This window comes from Trichoderma breve, assembly GCF_028502605.1.
Source record: "Trichoderma breve strain T069 chromosome 7 map unlocalized scaffold00007, whole genome shotgun sequence".
NCBI classification, from domain to species: domain Eukaryota; kingdom Fungi; phylum Ascomycota; class Sordariomycetes; order Hypocreales; family Hypocreaceae; genus Trichoderma; species Trichoderma breve.
Window position 1 is genome coordinate 1,345,487 of NW_026611593.1, and position 16,157 is coordinate 1,361,643.

General features: G+C 51.6%; 7 protein-coding genes across 7 annotated transcripts; 3 read left to right on the forward strand and 4 right to left on the reverse strand.

The window, feature by feature from the left end:
• Positions 1-2,211: 2,211 nt before the first annotated feature.
• Positions 2,212-2,915, reverse strand: T069G_10620 (uncharacterized protein; the record flags this gene model as incomplete). The annotated part of the gene is made up of 4 exons (XM_056177830.1): positions 2,212-2,512; positions 2,567-2,671; positions 2,793-2,808; positions 2,879-2,915. The coding sequence occupies 4 exons, from the start codon at positions 2,913-2,915 to the stop codon at positions 2,212-2,214; spliced, it is 459 nt and encodes a 152-aa protein (XP_056024120.1).
• Positions 2,916-4,545: 1,630 nt separating this feature from the next.
• Positions 4,546-6,068, forward strand: T069G_10621 (ornithine cyclodeaminase/mu-crystallin family domain-containing protein; the record flags this gene model as incomplete). The annotated part of the gene is made up of 4 exons (XM_056177831.1): positions 4,546-4,786; positions 4,852-5,201; positions 5,259-5,593; positions 5,672-6,068. The coding sequence occupies 4 exons, from the start codon at positions 4,546-4,548 to the stop codon at positions 6,066-6,068; spliced, it is 1,323 nt and encodes a 440-aa protein (XP_056024121.1).
• A 295-nt stretch (positions 6,069-6,363) lies between these two features.
• T069G_10622 (uncharacterized protein) lies at positions 6,364-7,861 on the reverse strand (the record flags this gene model as incomplete). The annotated part of the gene is made up of 4 exons (XM_056177832.1): positions 6,364-7,162; positions 7,217-7,578; positions 7,675-7,766; positions 7,855-7,861. 4 exons carry the CDS (start codon positions 7,859-7,861, stop codon positions 6,364-6,366), a joined length of 1,260 nt encoding a protein of 419 aa, XP_056024122.1.
• A 948-nt stretch (positions 7,862-8,809) lies between these two features.
• On the reverse strand, positions 8,810-9,311 carry T069G_10623 (selR domain-containing protein; the record flags this gene model as incomplete). Its single annotated transcript, XM_056177833.1, has 2 exons — positions 8,810-9,195; positions 9,257-9,311. 2 exons carry the CDS (start codon positions 9,309-9,311, stop codon positions 8,810-8,812), a joined length of 441 nt encoding a protein of 146 aa, XP_056024123.1.
• A 1,076-nt stretch (positions 9,312-10,387) lies between these two features.
• On the forward strand, positions 10,388-12,131 carry T069G_10624 (putative GTPase activating protein for arf domain-containing protein; the record flags this gene model as incomplete). Its single annotated transcript, XM_056177834.1, has 2 exons — positions 10,388-10,505; positions 10,585-12,131. 2 exons carry the CDS (start codon positions 10,388-10,390, stop codon positions 12,129-12,131), a joined length of 1,665 nt encoding a protein of 554 aa, XP_056024124.1.
• Positions 12,132-12,606: 475 nt separating this feature from the next.
• On the reverse strand, positions 12,607-12,977 carry T069G_10625 (uncharacterized protein; the record flags this gene model as incomplete). Its single annotated transcript, XM_056177835.1, has 2 exons — positions 12,607-12,765; positions 12,843-12,977. 2 exons carry the CDS (start codon positions 12,975-12,977, stop codon positions 12,607-12,609), a joined length of 294 nt encoding a protein of 97 aa, XP_056024125.1.
• A 1,198-nt stretch (positions 12,978-14,175) lies between these two features.
• T069G_10626 (las17-binding protein actin regulator domain-containing protein) lies at positions 14,176-15,545 on the forward strand (the record flags this gene model as incomplete). The annotated part of the gene is made up of 3 exons (XM_056177836.1): positions 14,176-14,212; positions 14,369-15,422; positions 15,482-15,545. 3 exons carry the CDS (start codon positions 14,176-14,178, stop codon positions 15,543-15,545), a joined length of 1,155 nt encoding a protein of 384 aa, XP_056024126.1.
• Positions 15,546-16,157: the final 612 nt, after the last annotated feature.

Below are 16,157 nucleotides of genomic sequence, written 5' to 3' on the forward strand. Positions count from 1 at the left end.
ACAAAGGTGTCCCGCCCTCGGAGTCACTTGTCAGGGGCCAACGTACCAATTGAGTTTGTTTCGGATGATCGCTGTAGAATGTCTTAAAAGGCTACAGCTATAGCAATGTATCGAATTCAAGCAGTAACACAAAAGACAGATGTCAATGAGATTGGGAGTGATCAGAGTCTGCGATGCTGCCCTGGGCAAGGTGCCTCGAACAGCTTATCTATGCCAGTGCTGCCATTGGGGAGGCCTGTGCGCTAATTCTGGCAACCGATAGCGTGGCTCACACATGTGCCGTATGCGCACTGTATTCCTAGCGCCTGGCCGGTGAGGAATCACAGTGCAATGTGATCGTCAGCCGCACCGTAATCCCACCAACCCCTCTACGCCACACCACGCTTTGGGGCCAAGGTTAAAAGCAAGAAAACGAGACAGGGCGCTGGTTGACGGATGTGACTCGTTCAACGCAATCGTTTTGTTTACCACCAGACGCTGCGCGATTTTATCTAGACAGTGTAGCGTCATGCAGGTACTCTATTCTATCTATTACATATTAAATGATTTGATAGGAATATCTCAATGTAAATTGCACAGTATGCGGGCTCTTTACTTCCTCAGCTTCACCCAGAACTCATTGTTGCAATCGTCTCTCACATCCCTTGATTGCGTCACTAGTAGCTCAGCAACCCCACCACCTGAGATCACTCGCTCAAAGCTGGATCCCCTGCAACTGGCAGAAATCGAATCGGCTGACCTGTAAAACTAATACGCTACGGCCGACTAAAGCTGGCTGGATCAGCTCGAGCAAGCATCAAATCACCAGCTCACCGCCAGTAAAGCCGCCAAGTGCTTCATTGACACTTCTGTTGGGCTGCTTTTCCATTGGCTGGAGCATGTGCTGTGTGTGTGTTACTCTGCATATATGCACCTCTTAGACGTTTAGAACATCAATGCTACAGATCCTACCGTCCATCTGAAAGGATTGAGCCGAGAGTCCATTAGCTGAGCCTGGAGCTGCAGGTGATTCAGCCTGCAGCACTCCGATGATGCCCTGACATCTGCGAGAGGAGCTGTAAGTGGCCGAGCAGCAGCCGTATGAAGTCACAACCCCTGTGAAGAATATGCGACGTGGCGCCGTCACACCATACCCGTACCTATATATTACATGTTTCTGTTTGTAAAAATGCCGAGTAATACAGGTACCGGCAGTATTGATTCTGCATTTCAAAACAGGTGGTTTGTTTCCTCGGTACTTGATCAGTGGGCTCGTACGAGTACCACAGTCAGACGCCACAGTCGCTACAGAGCCACAATTCGCATGGCCGATGATCTTGGGATACGTCAAACTTCAGTGGAGCATGCAAAATTCTCTGAAAAGCCATAATCGGCTGTCTAATCATAGACAGGCACCTGGTGGAATAGTAAGTTTTGCTGTCAAGATGCCATATTAACCTAAAAGCGCCGCAAACTGGTCGATTCACGCGTTGAAGTTCCTTCAAGTGGCTTGACAGTAAACTCATATTGGTGTATAGGTAGGTACTATCCCAGAAAAGAATGACATTCGTCATTAATATTTTATAAAATACTTCTGTGTGAAATAAACAGACAAGAAATCCTCTTCTCTTTAATTACGGTTATTCAACGTCAATTCAAGGCCCCGGCTCATACTACTAATTCCAAACACTTCATTCCGATCTCTGACACGGGCCAGAATAAATACATGTTAGTCGACATATGTCAACCAAGAGAAGATGTCGCTTTGAGATACAAAATCTTTCTTAAAATCCCGGCATCGTTTCCAATAGAAAGTAGTCCTCACCTACAGCACCTAGAGTCCATGAGTCGCACACTAGCCACAAACAAACATCGTAATAGCATTTAGAAACTCTATTCCACTAAGCACAACCATGTAAGAAATGCGCAATGGCAACATGTCGAAATCAAACCATAGGCCATGGTGGCTCATTCCCGACGCCGAAATTCCTTTGGTTACAAAGGTCCACTAACCCCATGCAAGCGGTCAGAAGTAATACAGGCAAAAAAAAAAAGACAATCATCTCCTTTACCCGCTTGCCAAAAAATTTTGTCCAAGTTCCAAGCCTCGTCACTCCGCCCAGTTCATTCTGAATCATGCGTCGTTTGATGAGATAAAACATGTCGTTAATGTATCCCCCTTCCTCTCACCCCTTTTTGCTTCCCCACTGCAGATATCGCGCAGCAAGGATCTTAGACAATCATTTGGGCAATACCCGCGCCGCCAAGAGTCTTGCTGCCAATAAAAGCCTGGCCCTTGAGTCCAGCAAGGCCATAGCAGATGGCCGTCAGCAGCAAGAAAACTGCCGCAGCAATTAAACTCGAGCTCACGATAATGGTACTCAGAAATTGAACAATGGCCATGGTGAGGTAGGTGCCTGCTCGAATGTAGTTGGAGCTGACCTTGCGGATGAGTTCGTCGAACTTGGCGGACGTCGGGCAGATTCTAAGGAGCAGCGGGACCTCGATAAACAAGATGATGAGGGATGAGGCCCTAAATATCGGTTAGCTGTTTGTATTGGCTCAACAAGCCTTGGAGATGACTTACAGAGCGAGAGCGCAAAAGATAATCAGGAGTGCATATTTAGAGAAGAGCGTAAAGATGTTGGACAGCCCGGTCGCGAAACAAAGAATCATGGACAGGATTCCGAGCCTATGAAATCGAATTCTGGTTAGAAAAGTATTTCCCCAACGAACTGGCATCTGGTATGCCACATCGGATATAGAAGCTCGTTCAAGCAATCGTCTCGCAGATGGCGCATTTCGAGGCTTACCATTGTCCGTAGATACCTGTCACTATGGTTAGCACTGATGCGATTCCAGCCTCGACTTGTCTAAGTGATGCGCAAAGGCAACGTACTGAAATTCCGGGTCTGGAACTCTTCCTTGAGCGTCATTTTGGCGGATTATCGACGAAGCTGACCAGCAGCCAAGAAAACGGTGTATATAGCGGCGGTTTGTTCGCGATGCGCGCAATGGCCCTGCAAGTCAGGCGGCGGTTCAGAGACGGCGATCAGAGGACGAGAGCTTGCGCGATATGGCCTGAGTCGAGATTTCGGGTGATCTGCTGATTGCGGTTGTCGATGGCAAGGAGGACAAAAGGTGGAATGTCGACGTTGTCCAAGGGACGAGGGCGACGAGACTCTTTTGGCCAGGTTGATTTAGTACCCGTTGCGGTATAGCGGCCGAAGGAATGGAGAGGAACGAGTGAGTCGGTACGGGCGGCACGAGGTAGATGGTACGAGTGGCCCTGCAGGTGAGACGCAGGGCTCGGCGGGAAAGGAGACGGCGAGGACTGTGTGTTTTGTATTCGCGACTTGGGGCAATGTACTCCGTAGCAAGGAACCTTTGAACTTTATGTACTCCGTGCCAGCGACGGGCTGCCGATTGGACCCAGACGGCTGGGGCGCAGCTGCTGGAACAATTGCGGCTACAGGGGTTTTTCGCACAAGCTTTTAGCGACCCTGAGTCTATTCCAGTCTATTTGCCCCGAGATGTCAGCGAAACATCCAGTGTCGACCCTTCATTTGAGGTCCAGTGTCTTTATATCAATCAATGCCTTGATAATGAATGCTTTATTTCAATATTAGTCATCACATCTCTGATACATAGTCCTCTCCAGGCAGCAGAATCTCCATCTTCCAATCTTTTTGTCTATGCCCTCTCTTAGGCAGCTCCAATACAATGGATGCATCACGGGCAACCTTTGTGACGTAGGCCAGTACGTGGCAAGAGGCTGCGGCGAAGCCGTTTGTCCGCTCTACTGCAATACGAAGGAAATGTCACTCGGCGCTTGACACGAAACGTCTAGCACGTTGATGGACAAAGGTTAAACCTTTTGGCTATATGCACTCTATCTGTAAAGTGAGTTGACTGGGTGCCAACGTTCATTTAACGATTGCGCCGTAACAACCACTTTCTCGTATGTGCACAATCCAATGGCCTGCGCGAACACGGCCCGTTGATCCGGTGCCTGAGCGTTCCATGCTTGTCCAGTGCAGGATCGTCAACTAGCACATTCATGTAGCTGCCCGTCGTATGTTGCACTACCCGTACCCTAGAGCATAAAACTCAATAAACGTGCCACTTCGCCTGCACATTGAAGTTACAAGTCATTCATTGCGAATGTTTGCCTCTCACAAGCAAAAAGCCGAATACGATGGGCTGCTTCTTACACGTGTGGAGAAACAGTCACTCCGTCCAGACTCCACCGAAACCTCCTCAACGCCGGACCGGTGCCAAGGGCGCTGCGGTTACATCATGTCATCAGCTCTGCCGATTGAGTGACCAGTATCAGAACTGCTGCAACTTGCTGTCATAGCAGAGGTACAAGCAGATCTGGACAGTAATCTTTTCATCCAAGTCTGGCATCCACAGCATCGTACTTTTCTGCTTTTGTCTCATCTTGAGCCATTGGCTTTTAGCGGCTCCGTGTCAATCGGTACTTTATTCCTTATCAGCGCCCTTCACTTGAACTAAACAGTTCCCCTCCAACCAACCGGCTTCAAGAATAGCCTCACTGCCAACATGACCTTGACGGTTCTCTCAGATGACCAGGTCAGGGATATCCTAGAAACCCTGAGTCTGGATGAGCTGGAGGATTTTAGAAAGACCTTGGCCGACGCACTTCATGCCTTTTCAACGGACCTGGGTACCGACGGCTTAGGCATATTCCAGCAGCCGCATCGTGTCTCGACGTTGCATCCTGATACTCAGGCCACGACTCTGTATATGCCATCATGCGGCCCCTCTGGCATGGGCTGTAAAGGTACGTGGTACACGAACTTTAAAAAGTCATTGTATCTTAATCACGAATATTGACGGTGTATAAAGTGGTGTCTCTCACTGCTGCCGAGGCAACCAAGGACCCCAATGTCCAGAAAATCAGTCCAACAGGAGTCGTCAACCTGTTCTCACCAGATGGCAAGCCCATTGGCCTTGTTCACGCCAGTACGCTCACTGCTTTCCGCACAGCATTGGCCTCGCTATGTCTCGTCTATCGCCGCAACCACGTCAAGACAATCACCGTCTTTGGCAGCGGCATGCAGGCATACTGGCATGTCCGCCTGGCCCTGATGATGAGGGGGAGCACAGTCAAGCACGTCAACATCATCAATCACCGCTTCTCGGACAGCGCTGGCCGCATTCTGAAAAAGTTTACGATTATTCCGCACGAGGTCAAGGTGCGCGAGGGCTGGGACACGGCAAAGTTCAGCATCCTGACGCCCACTTTCCATGAGTTCAACCGCCTACAGAAGGAGTATATCCGCGCTGCCGACATCATTTACTGCTGCACTCCATCTCAGGAGGATCTTTTCGAAGCCTCCATCCTCACAAACCATGAAGGCAGAAAAAAGGGCAGGCTCATTGTCGCAGTAGGAAGCTATACGCCCGAGATGAGAGAGTTGCCCGAGGGTCTTCTCCAGCTCGTCACGAAGCCCCGTGAAAAGGGCCATAGGCATTTTCACAAGCATGCCGACGAAGGCGGCGTCATCGTGGTAGACACATTAGATGGAGCGTTAACGGAAGCCGGAGAGATTATCCATGCAAAGATCCCACCCACCCAACTCGTTGAGTAAGTAACCCCTCATTTCCCTCATGATAACCCCCCCCTATCAGTTTGCGCGTGCCAAGCTAACGGCGATGATTAAAGGCTTGGCGAGCTTGTAATGCTTCACCGAATGGCCGTTGACGAGTCAGAGTCCGAAGCCTCCGATGTCATGTCACAGACTTCCTCTTTCTCAGAGCTGGACCTCTCAGACAGGACTCAATCTATGAGCACAGTTTACAGTGATCTGCCACCTAGCCCTTCAAGCACAACGTCTTCGGGGCACAAATCGCCTTTTTCGAAGCACTTCCGGAAAACCTCGAGCAATCTGTCCGACAAGGACAAGGAGAAGCAAAAGGACGATGCTCTGTCGCGCTGGCTGCGGGACGGCACTGTTGTTTACAAGAGCGTGGGAGTAGGCTTGATGGATCTGGTGGTTGGGACAAAGCTGATTGAAGTTGCCCAGCAGAAGAACATTGGCACGCAGATTGAGGGCTTTTGAATAAAATGGTACGAAGCGGTGTAGATGTGTTGGCATTTAGTAGCATTCAAGATTTCCAAACTCGAGCAATAAAAGCATGTACTGTTAGAACTCAGGTTTCTATAAGATGTAGGCTGCAAAAGTCACATTCTCTCCACACAGAATTACTTTTCTAAATTTTTTAATTAACATCAGGTATTCAATATTTCTATGCTAGATTGTTCTCCGCGTTTTACGAGAACATAAACAAGAGACTCGTTTTCTATTCGTACACATTCATCCCATATATACCCGCACCTAATAATGATCATCCACTTTACTCGGCAACCCAGACGGCGCTCATGCCCATACCAGTGCCAATGCACATGGATGTGTTGCCAACCTTCTTACCCGTCCTCTTGAGCTCATACAGCAGCGTCGAAACCTGGCGAGCACCAGTGCAGCCCAGGGGGTGGCCAAAGGCAATGGCACCGCCCTTGGGGTTAATCTTCTCGTGGGGAATGCCCAGCTGGTTGGCGCACCACAGGCACTGGCTGGCAAACGCCTCGTTGATCTCGAAGATGTCGACGTCGTCCTTGGAAATGCCGGCCTTTTGCAGGGCCTTGGGGATGGCCTTCCAGGGACCCTGACCCATGAGCAGGGGAGCAACACCGACGACAGCGCCGGCGACGTACTTGCCGAGGATGGTCTGGCCGAGCTTCTCGGCGATGGAGCGGCGCATGAGCAGCACGGCGGCGGCGCCGTCGGAGACCTGGCTGGCGTTTCCGGCGTGGATGGAGCCGTTCTTGGCAAAGGCAGGGCGGATCTTGCTCAGGGACTCGGCGGTGATGCCGTCGCGGACGCCGTCGTCGCGGTCGACGACAACCTCCTTCCACTCCTCTGTCTTGGGGTCCTGGACGCGGACCTTGAGGGGGACGATCTCCTCCTTGAAGAGACCCTCCTTCTGGGCCTTGATGGCTTTTTGGTATGAGGCGGCGGCGAAAGCATCCTGGGTCTCACGGGTGATGCCGAGATCCACGGCCATGGCCTCGGAGAGAACGCCCATGGGGACCTTGCAGTTGGCAGCCTCCTTGACCTTCTGGAAGTCTTCCGAGAGTTCAGACACGGCGTTTGGGCTGTTCAATGTCAGTCTCTGTTACCATGGCACCAGCAGTATCTTCTCTACTCACCCATAGTTCAAGGTCATGCTCTCCACACCAGCACCAATACCGATATCAATCATACCAGCCTGGATCTGGTTCGCGACATCGACGCAGGCCTGCAGGCCAGACGAGCACTGTCTGTTGACCGCACGCACGGCAGTCTCCTCTGTGAAGCCAGCGACAAAGGCGGCGGCGCGAAACTCGGTGGCACCGGCACCCGGCGCAAGCACGTTACCGACGGCGACGTCCTCAACGAGCGCGGGGTTGATCTTGGAGCGGTCGATGATGGCCTTTAGGACACCGGCGAGAAGGTCGCCAGCGGGGGTGTCCTTGAAGCCACCCTTGCCGCCCTTGGTGAAGGCGGTACGGCAAGCGGCAGTGACGACAACCTAGTTTGGAGATGCGAATGAGTATGTGTTGTTTTGTATATATCACCTCGACAGAGAAGGGAGAGAAAAGGGAGGATTGTAAAGGTTGGAGCGTACATCGTCAGGGCGCTTCTCGAGGATCTTGTCGCGACCACCGGCGGTAGGGTTGCCGGAGATCTGGCCTCCAATCTGGGAAATTCTGTCGGCGGCTGTTGCAGAAGAGAAAGAGCGTTAGGAACCAAAACTTGAGCTGGATCAAGGGTGTTGATTTGATCGTCCTGTGACAGGATCACTTACCGCCCATTTTGTGTAGATGTGTGAAAAGATGGGAGAAAAAGGATGGGTGGATGGATGAATATGATAAGAAGAAAGATGGAGGAGAGAGAGTAATAGATGATGCGAAAGATCTAAAAGAAGAAGAAGTAAAAGATAAGAAATGACAGTGACGATGTGGACGGAGGATTATTATAATCAATCCGGCTGACCTCGGATGTATTGACCCTTCCAAATCCCCAAACAGGTGGCACAAACGCTGACCAGCTCCAAGTCGGCCGAGGCATCTCCAATCGCCCAAAATTGCTAGTGCCCACCCGCATTCGCCTTAGCGCCTTTCACATGCCGATGGGGTCCTTTTGGGGTTCCCCAGCTTTTCGCTTTTACTTGCTCCAAAACTTGTTGCCGCCTCTTGTCATGGTCATGGTCATGGGGTATGTGGTGTTTGAGTAATCAATCAATCAGATGGGCATTTATTCGCCCTCGCCTTCACTGAGTCGAGTATTATGGAGCCGGAGTACATGTGCATGTACAGTAATGAAGCCGCATTTCTCTGGCTGGTTTCGGCATCTTCCATTGCACATGACGGACAAAAGCTGACAGTACATGATGTTGGCTGAGTTGGCTTGTGAAAAAGCTGAAAATGGCTTTTTCCTAGTGGCAGCTAAATTTACCATCCATCTCGTACCGTCTTACTGGGCCACTATTGTGCCGCATTGACGTTATCTGGAGGGCTCATCTCATCTGACAATCTCACAGCTTCTCACGCTACCGAGGCTAGATTCAATCTCAGATCCAAATCTCCAAACACGTTCATGCATGCATATTCTTGCCCATACGTGCAGTTGCTTTTTAAGTGATTTTCATATTTCAATTCCACAAGGGTTACTAGTATTAACTTTGCCTTACACCGCCCATAACATCTCCAAACGCCCATTATATATACAACGCCAGCCTACCCCATCACATCACTCCGCCATTATGCCTGGGTATCCTCCTTGCTCTTCTCAACCACCTTATCTTCCGGTGAAAACTTCAAGCTGATGCTGTTCACGCAATGGCGCTCATCCGTCGGCGTCGAGAATCCCTCTCCCTTGAAAACATGGCCCAAGTGACCGCCGCAGTTGGAGCAGACGATTTCCGTCCTGATAGAACCAAAGCTTCGGTCCTCGTGTCGAGTCACTGCGCCAGGCACGCTGTCGAAATAGGCTGGCCAGCCGCAGCCCGAGTTGAATTTGTGAGTGGCCTTGTAGAGCGGCGCATCGCATGCAGCGCAGGTGTAGACACCCTCCTTGGGGTAGTGCTTGTCAAACTCTCCAGTACCAGGGGCTTCAGTTCCCTTTTCTCTGAGAATTCGGAATTGTGCTGCGAGAGTGTGTTAGTGACATGAAACTTAAAATCGCAAAGCTGGGTGAAAGAAACGCACTTGGGTTGAGAATGGCGCGCCATTCGTCCTCGGTTCGCTGGTCGGGATAAGTCATGTTGGATGAGGGCTTAGATGATGAACCAAACAGGGCGCTCAAGAATGGAATGCTAGACATAGATTGCAGGCGAATAGGTTGCAGTGCGTGTCGTCGGATTTGATGCGGGGATTTAACGCGGGCGAAAGTAGACAGGGAGAAGATGAATCGTGAGAATGCAGGCACAAAGCGCATGAAGGCGATGTTGATTGTGTTGATATAAATGGGAAGAGGCGACAACTTGATTGCCTTTATATGTATTGATGAGAGATGTTGTAAGAGTATGATTGGTTAATTGGATTTGGAAGACGTGTTACAGCCGCAACGAGGTTTTTGACAAATCTGTGTATAGCCGCAATTGATTCCATTGCATCATCCAAATCGAGGCCCCAAAGGCCCCCACACACTGTATTATGCCATATTGAGCACTGGGAAAATCAGCGCTAAGGCTTCGCATTTTGCGTCTGGAAGGCTTGCAAGGCTACGTGACCCAATTAATTGGAATCGTCATTGATACCTGTTGTGGAATACAGTGCCAGCTCAAACTCTACCAGTTAGGCATATTCCATAAGTACGGAGTAGGTACCTGGTGATGGAGTTGTCTGAGAGTTGTCTCAGCTCAAATATTCCACTGCTACTCTTCAGACAACTATTGGGGACCATGACGTTGCAGCACACCAGATTCAATCAGCCTTCTAATCTGCATCATGTGAATTAATTATTCCAACTATATGACTTCATTATCCCTCTCTAGCAACAAACCTCATCATAACAAGCAGAAAGTGACGGCAACATTGTGAAATCCGCCCAGCTACCATCTTTCTGGCTACAGGGTAGGCTGCACCCAATACCACTGCTTTCCGAAGTGCTGCCGACAAATGGGGCCTGTAGCGCTATTGCTGTCTGATACAGGAGGCGGCTTTCGTGGGGTGCGGTCAACCTGCAACTTGGAAATATCCGAAGAGGCCACACACGACACTTTGCTCTAGGCTGCCGCATTTCTTTCTTCTCTGCACAGCATAAGTACAAGGCAACCGCCTTTCTAGCAATCCCGACCATACACTATTCGATTATCCTTTTGCGAAATCTGATCCGCCATGTCGAGACGAGCCCCAAATCCCGGCGCCGAGCGGGCGGCGCAGAACCAGGCGACCATCAAGAGTCTCCTGAAGCTCGAACCCAACAAAGTCTGTGCTGATTGCAAGCGGAACAAGCGTATGTCCACCTGTCATGAACTAATCTTTCACTATCAATCAATTCCGCCAAAAATACTAACGATAGTCTCGTTCGCTAGACCCCCGATGGGCCAGCTGGAACCTGGGCGTCTTTGTCTGCATTCGATGCTCCGGCATTCACCGCGGCATGGGCACCCACATCAGCAGAGTCAAGTCGGTCGACCTCGATTCATGGACGGATGAGCAGCTCCAGAGCGTGCTGAACTGGGGCAACGCGCGCGCCAACAAATACTGGGAAGCCAAGCTGGCGCCCGGCCACACGCCATCCGAATCCAAGATCGAGAACTTTATCCGCACCAAGTACGAGCTGAAGCGATGGACAATGGACGGACCGATCCCAGACCCCTCTACCCTCGATGCCGCAGCCGATGACGACGTTCCCCTAAGCCTGGTCAAGGAGAAGCAGGTCGTTGAGAGAAACGAGTCTATCAGGAAGGCCTCGATTGGACAATCCCAGGCACCGCGAAGAGCTCCTATCCCGGCCCCTGCCGTAGGAGATCTCATCGGTGGCGATGACCCTGTGCCAGCGCGGGCGACTAGCGGACCTCCTGTTGGCAGAGTCACCCCCAAGGCCGAACCCGCCCCTCCTAAGACGACTGGTACCAAGGACTCATTGCTCGGACTCGATTTCCTGGGTGAAGCCAGCGCACCGCCGCGGCCAGCGAGCACACCAGGGGTCAGCAGCTCTGGAGGCCAGTCAAGACCTGACCTGAAACAGTCCATCTTGTCACTATATGCCTCTGTCCCTAAGCCGCAACCCCCTCAACAGCAGTATCAGCAACAGCATGGATTTGGAGGCCCCGTCTCTCCAACCATGAGCCACCACTCACCCCAGGGCTCAATGGGCGGCTTCAACGATGCCTTTGGCAATTTGAACCTGGCAGCCGCCAAGCCGGCACCAGTCGATCCCTTTGCGAGCTTTGGTACGAGAGCGGGAGCGTCCCAATCAAACAACAGCAATGCATTTGGCGGCCTGAGTGGAGGCAGCTTCTTCGACTCGAAGCCTGCGCAATCTCACCAATCCAAGCCCTCCAACTCCAGCTCTGGATTTGGCGGATTCGGTGCCTTCTCATCGCCTGTGGCCGCTGCCCCGGCCGCCCCCAAGGCGTCATCTGCCATGGATGATCTCTTCGACTTCTCCGCGCCCGCCACCCAGCCGGTGTCTCCGCCAATTGCCCAACCGAGCGTCCCGGTGTCCAGCTCCGTCTTCAACCTCTCATCTCCCCAGAACAAACCCGCTGCTCCCGTGCCTGCGCCTGCGCCTGCACCAAGCTCGGCCGCAGCCGTGATTGGTGGGGCCAACCTGTCGGGAGCTGATGTCTGGGGTGGGAATGAGTGGAGCAGCTCAACGACGGCCGCTCCGGTCGCCCAGAAGAGCCCTTCGCTGCCAAAGCCGGCTTCGACCAGCCTTGGATGGGAGGGAGCTTCTTTTGCCAACACGCCGATTGTTCCCGGATCCAACGGTGGCTTCAACCCGGCCCCCAAGGTTGCCGCCGATGAAGAATTTGGCGGCTGGACGAGCAGCACTGGACCAACTACCTCTGGCACAGCGGCTAAGGGAGGCTTTGGGGGCGACGAGGATTTGTTCTCTAACGTTTGGCAGTAATATTGCTTCTCTCTATATATTTTATAATGACGAGCTGTGTGCAGGACCGGGAGGGGAAGGAAAGAGTTTTAATTAACCGGGCTGCACCATTGGGTAGGGCGGGCATGTTACTGGGCGTTTGTTATGCATGTTAGGAGTCTTGTAGATTGCAAAAAAGGAGGCATAGAGCTGCGTGGTCATGGCATTCCTCGTGCCTGTGGTGATGAATCTATCTGACCTGTTTACGTCTTGAAGTATGATGTAATTGATAATATCTGTCCCCATAATGTATTTATTGATTTAAGAGAGAAAAAAATTGAAAAGAAGCCAATGCTCATAAAAACTCCCCGTAGCACGCCAAGGGTATTGTCTTTGAAGTCCGATTGCACTTTGTATATCCTAAACGACAATTACCAAGAGGAAAAAAACACCCCTTTCCACAAGCCCGGAACCTGTCCCAACAGGTAAATCCGTTCTATGCTATGTCCCCCCATCCTTAAAAGATCCACTTGATGCCGTAGTAGAGTATTAAGAACGCCCCGATGATGATGGCTGAGAGCTTTATTATCGCAACGTTGTTTCCTGAGGCGGCCATTCGCGTTAACCTGGATGCGGAGCCTTTGACCTGGGAGGCCATGGATGTGAATGTGTCGGTCTGGAGGAGAGAATCATGTCAGCCTTGGTTCGAGGATTTTGAGTGTGAATACAGGGGGAGGATTCTTTTGCACGTACGGTGTTGTCGATGACGTCTTGGGCGCGGGCGTTATCGTAGATGTCGACTGTGACGCCGCGCAGGGCGGTGACTTTGGAGGAGAGCTCTTCCAGACGAGCGTTGTTCTGGCGCTCGCGCTCGTATGCCTCGGACATGGTGGGCGGTTGTGGAGAGGACGGAGGAGGTTCGACGAGGATGTGAGCGTCTGCTCTCTACTGGATTCGCTTCGTCTGCTTGGAGCGCTGTGATATCGCGAAAGAACGTCTCGTCGGTAAGAAGGGCAGATAGTCTCGTCAGGGAAAACCGGGAGGTGAGGCTGAATGCGCTTGTCAAAGGGAAGCTGTCCAACGGCGTGTGATGCTTGGTGTTCTCTCGAAGCCGCTATTGGCTGCTTGTCGGCGCGGGCGCGAAAACGGAAAGGATTGTAGTGAGTCGGGAAAACAAAATAAGGTCAGTTGGAAAATGGATGACGATGGTACCGAGGCTTAGATTTGATGAAGGTGATTGATGGTTGAATGATGGCGGATGGGATGGATGGACCAGAGCGCTGGGGACTAGCGCTGGTTTCAAGTGGCGTAACCCCCCTGTGATGGTCCTGCGTTTCAGCGCACCTTGGCCTTAGTGGGATTTCCTGGATTTTGTCGCACGGGTTCATTGATGTTCACGCACCGCCACGCGCCGCGCGGTCGGGGCAATATTCAAGTTGTGGGCCCCGGGGTTCCGGTCTGGAGATGCGCTGTGCAGGTTGACTGATGCTTTAATGCTTACCGATTCGGGGGTTGTGTGATTTGTGGTTGTAAGGGATTCGTAATGGTCCGGTTGGTTTACGTATAATAGGAAGAGAGTCCAGCAGATGGGTTGTTTGCTTGTTTGTGCTCCCTTTTCTCCTCTTTTGTTTTCCTTCTCTGATTCTATATCTCGAGGTGCTTGGCTGGATTGACAGCACGAGTTGAACAGCTCCAGAACTCGCTGTAACAAGCCCGTACAGGCTCAATCCTTCAGGCCTCCTAGCGCCTATACGGCATCAATCAGGCGCCGCAACTGCCTGCAAGCGCTATCGGATCTTCCAGTACCCCATACCTCCGCCTCGTGCCGAATCGACGCACCCCAACAGGTACCTCCGACTTGCGCCCCCCTCCACCCCGCCTGGCTGCCTGCTAGCAGTGCTAGGTATATTTCCAAGGTGACGGACGACTGGACCTTGCTGACGCACCACCTTCTTTCTAGGATCCGATCTTTGCCTCTGTGTGGTTGTGCTTGATTTTTTTTTAATTTCCTCTCTTTTATTCTCCGGCTTCCACCTTCAACTGCAGCCTCTGGGAGAACGGCCTCGCCTAGGCACACTCGGTCAAGATGGGCATCAACAATCCTCTCCCGGCCTCCATGGCATGTAAGTTAATTCGCGCGCAGACTCTACGTCATTAACATCTTGCTGTCTGGCTTGTGGCGGCTCGCCCTTGTCGCCACGTTCCTGGTCAACAAGATGAAGATGGAAATTCTGGCCAAGCTTGGTAACTGACTCTGCTCTTCTTCTCTCTCATAACAGCCGAATGTAAGAAATGCGGAAAGATCCTCTCGTCGTTCATCAATCCGCGGCAGGCCTTTGGCCCCGAAAAGGTGATTCCGCCCTCGATCCTGTCCAACGCAAAGGGCCTCGCCATCATCACCGTCTTCAAGGCCGGATTCCTCGGATCTGGTCGCTTCGGCAGTGGGCTCGTGGTCGCTCGACTCCCTGACGGAACCTGGAGCGCTCCCAGCGCTATTGGAACCCTTGGCGGCGGATTTGGCGGACAAATCGGCTTCGAGCTGACGGACTTTGTCTTCATCCTTAACGACACCTCGGCCGTCAAGACTTTTGCGCAGGCTGGCTCCATCACACTGGGAGGCAACGTGTCATTGGCTGCGGGCCCTGTCGGCCGCAATGCCGAGGCCGCCGGCGCAGCTTCGCTCAAGAGCGTGTCGGGCATTTTCAGCTACTCCAAGACCAAGGGTCTGTTCGCCGGTGTCTCGCTCGAGGGCTCGGCCATCATTGAGCGCCGTGATGCCAACGAGAAGCTGTATGGCACGCGCTACACAGCGCAGCAGCTGCTTACCGGGACTGTACCACCTCCGCCGCAGGCCGCGCCCCTCATGAACATTCTCAATTCGAGAGTTTTTAGTGGCATGAGGCTCGGCTCTTCCGACGACACCATGTACAACGATATGCCCGTATACGACGACAACCATGACGATGTCGTGTGGGAGGGCCGACAGGGACAGGCGTATGGTGAAGGCCAGCAGAACCCCCGCTCGAGATCAAACACCTGGCAGGACGATGTTTATGATAGGCCGAATTACAATGCTCCATCACGCTCAAACACGTTTGCGAGCAGGGGATTCGACGACGATTACAGGTTCCAAGACAGGCCTCCCGAGAAAAAGGTTGGACCTGGCCGTCCCACTGCGCCCAAGCCTGTTTTCGGAGCCAAGCAGGCTACATTGAAGTCGAACGAGGCCGTGGCATTGTTCAACTTTGACGCAGATCAGCCCGGTGATCTAGGCTTCAAGAAGGGAGACGTCATTACGATATTAAAGAAGACAGATAGCGATAACGACTGGTGGTAAGTTTCCACATGCTTCTGACTGTATATAACACACAATTCTAACGCTAGGGTACCAGGACCGGCCAAATCGGAACAAGGCACGGCATTTTCCCCAGTAACTACGTTAAGATGAAGGAGTGATGAGTTGGACCCGATACCTGTGATACCACAAAGACTGCTGCTTTTTCTTGTTCTTCTTTTCTTCTCCGTTATACTTTTTTTTTTATTTTCTTGGAAAAAGGGCTCCAATTGGAAGGATACCAACTTGTTTTAACACGTTCTATCTCCTTGGGTTGAATTGATCGTTTTCTTTCCATCTTTCTCTTCGCGCTGCTCCTTTGGGATTTATGAAGAGCTTCTTTTTCTCTTTTTGTCCTTTTCTGATGGATAGCCGTGTTTTTTTGGTGTTGATTAGCAAGGGGAAGAGTTTTATGGTGATCGACAGGCGTAGGGGTTAAGAGAAAGATTTTCTGAGAAAGAATGCTATTTACCAACTTGATAAATCTGCAACACACTATTGCCTAAAAAATAATTTATGTGCATGTCTTATGGCTGTGAGAAATTGCTTTTTCCCGTGTGATTTTACTGTTGACACAATGACCCACCAACTCACTTTACATCTGATGTGGCACTCATCGAACAACAAATATTTGTGTTTCTTCCCTTGTGTAGCTCTATAACACCACCCTGGGTCACTCAGATTGGACTTTTAATATGAGGTTGTCCACGCCATGCCGTCAGTCATGAACGATG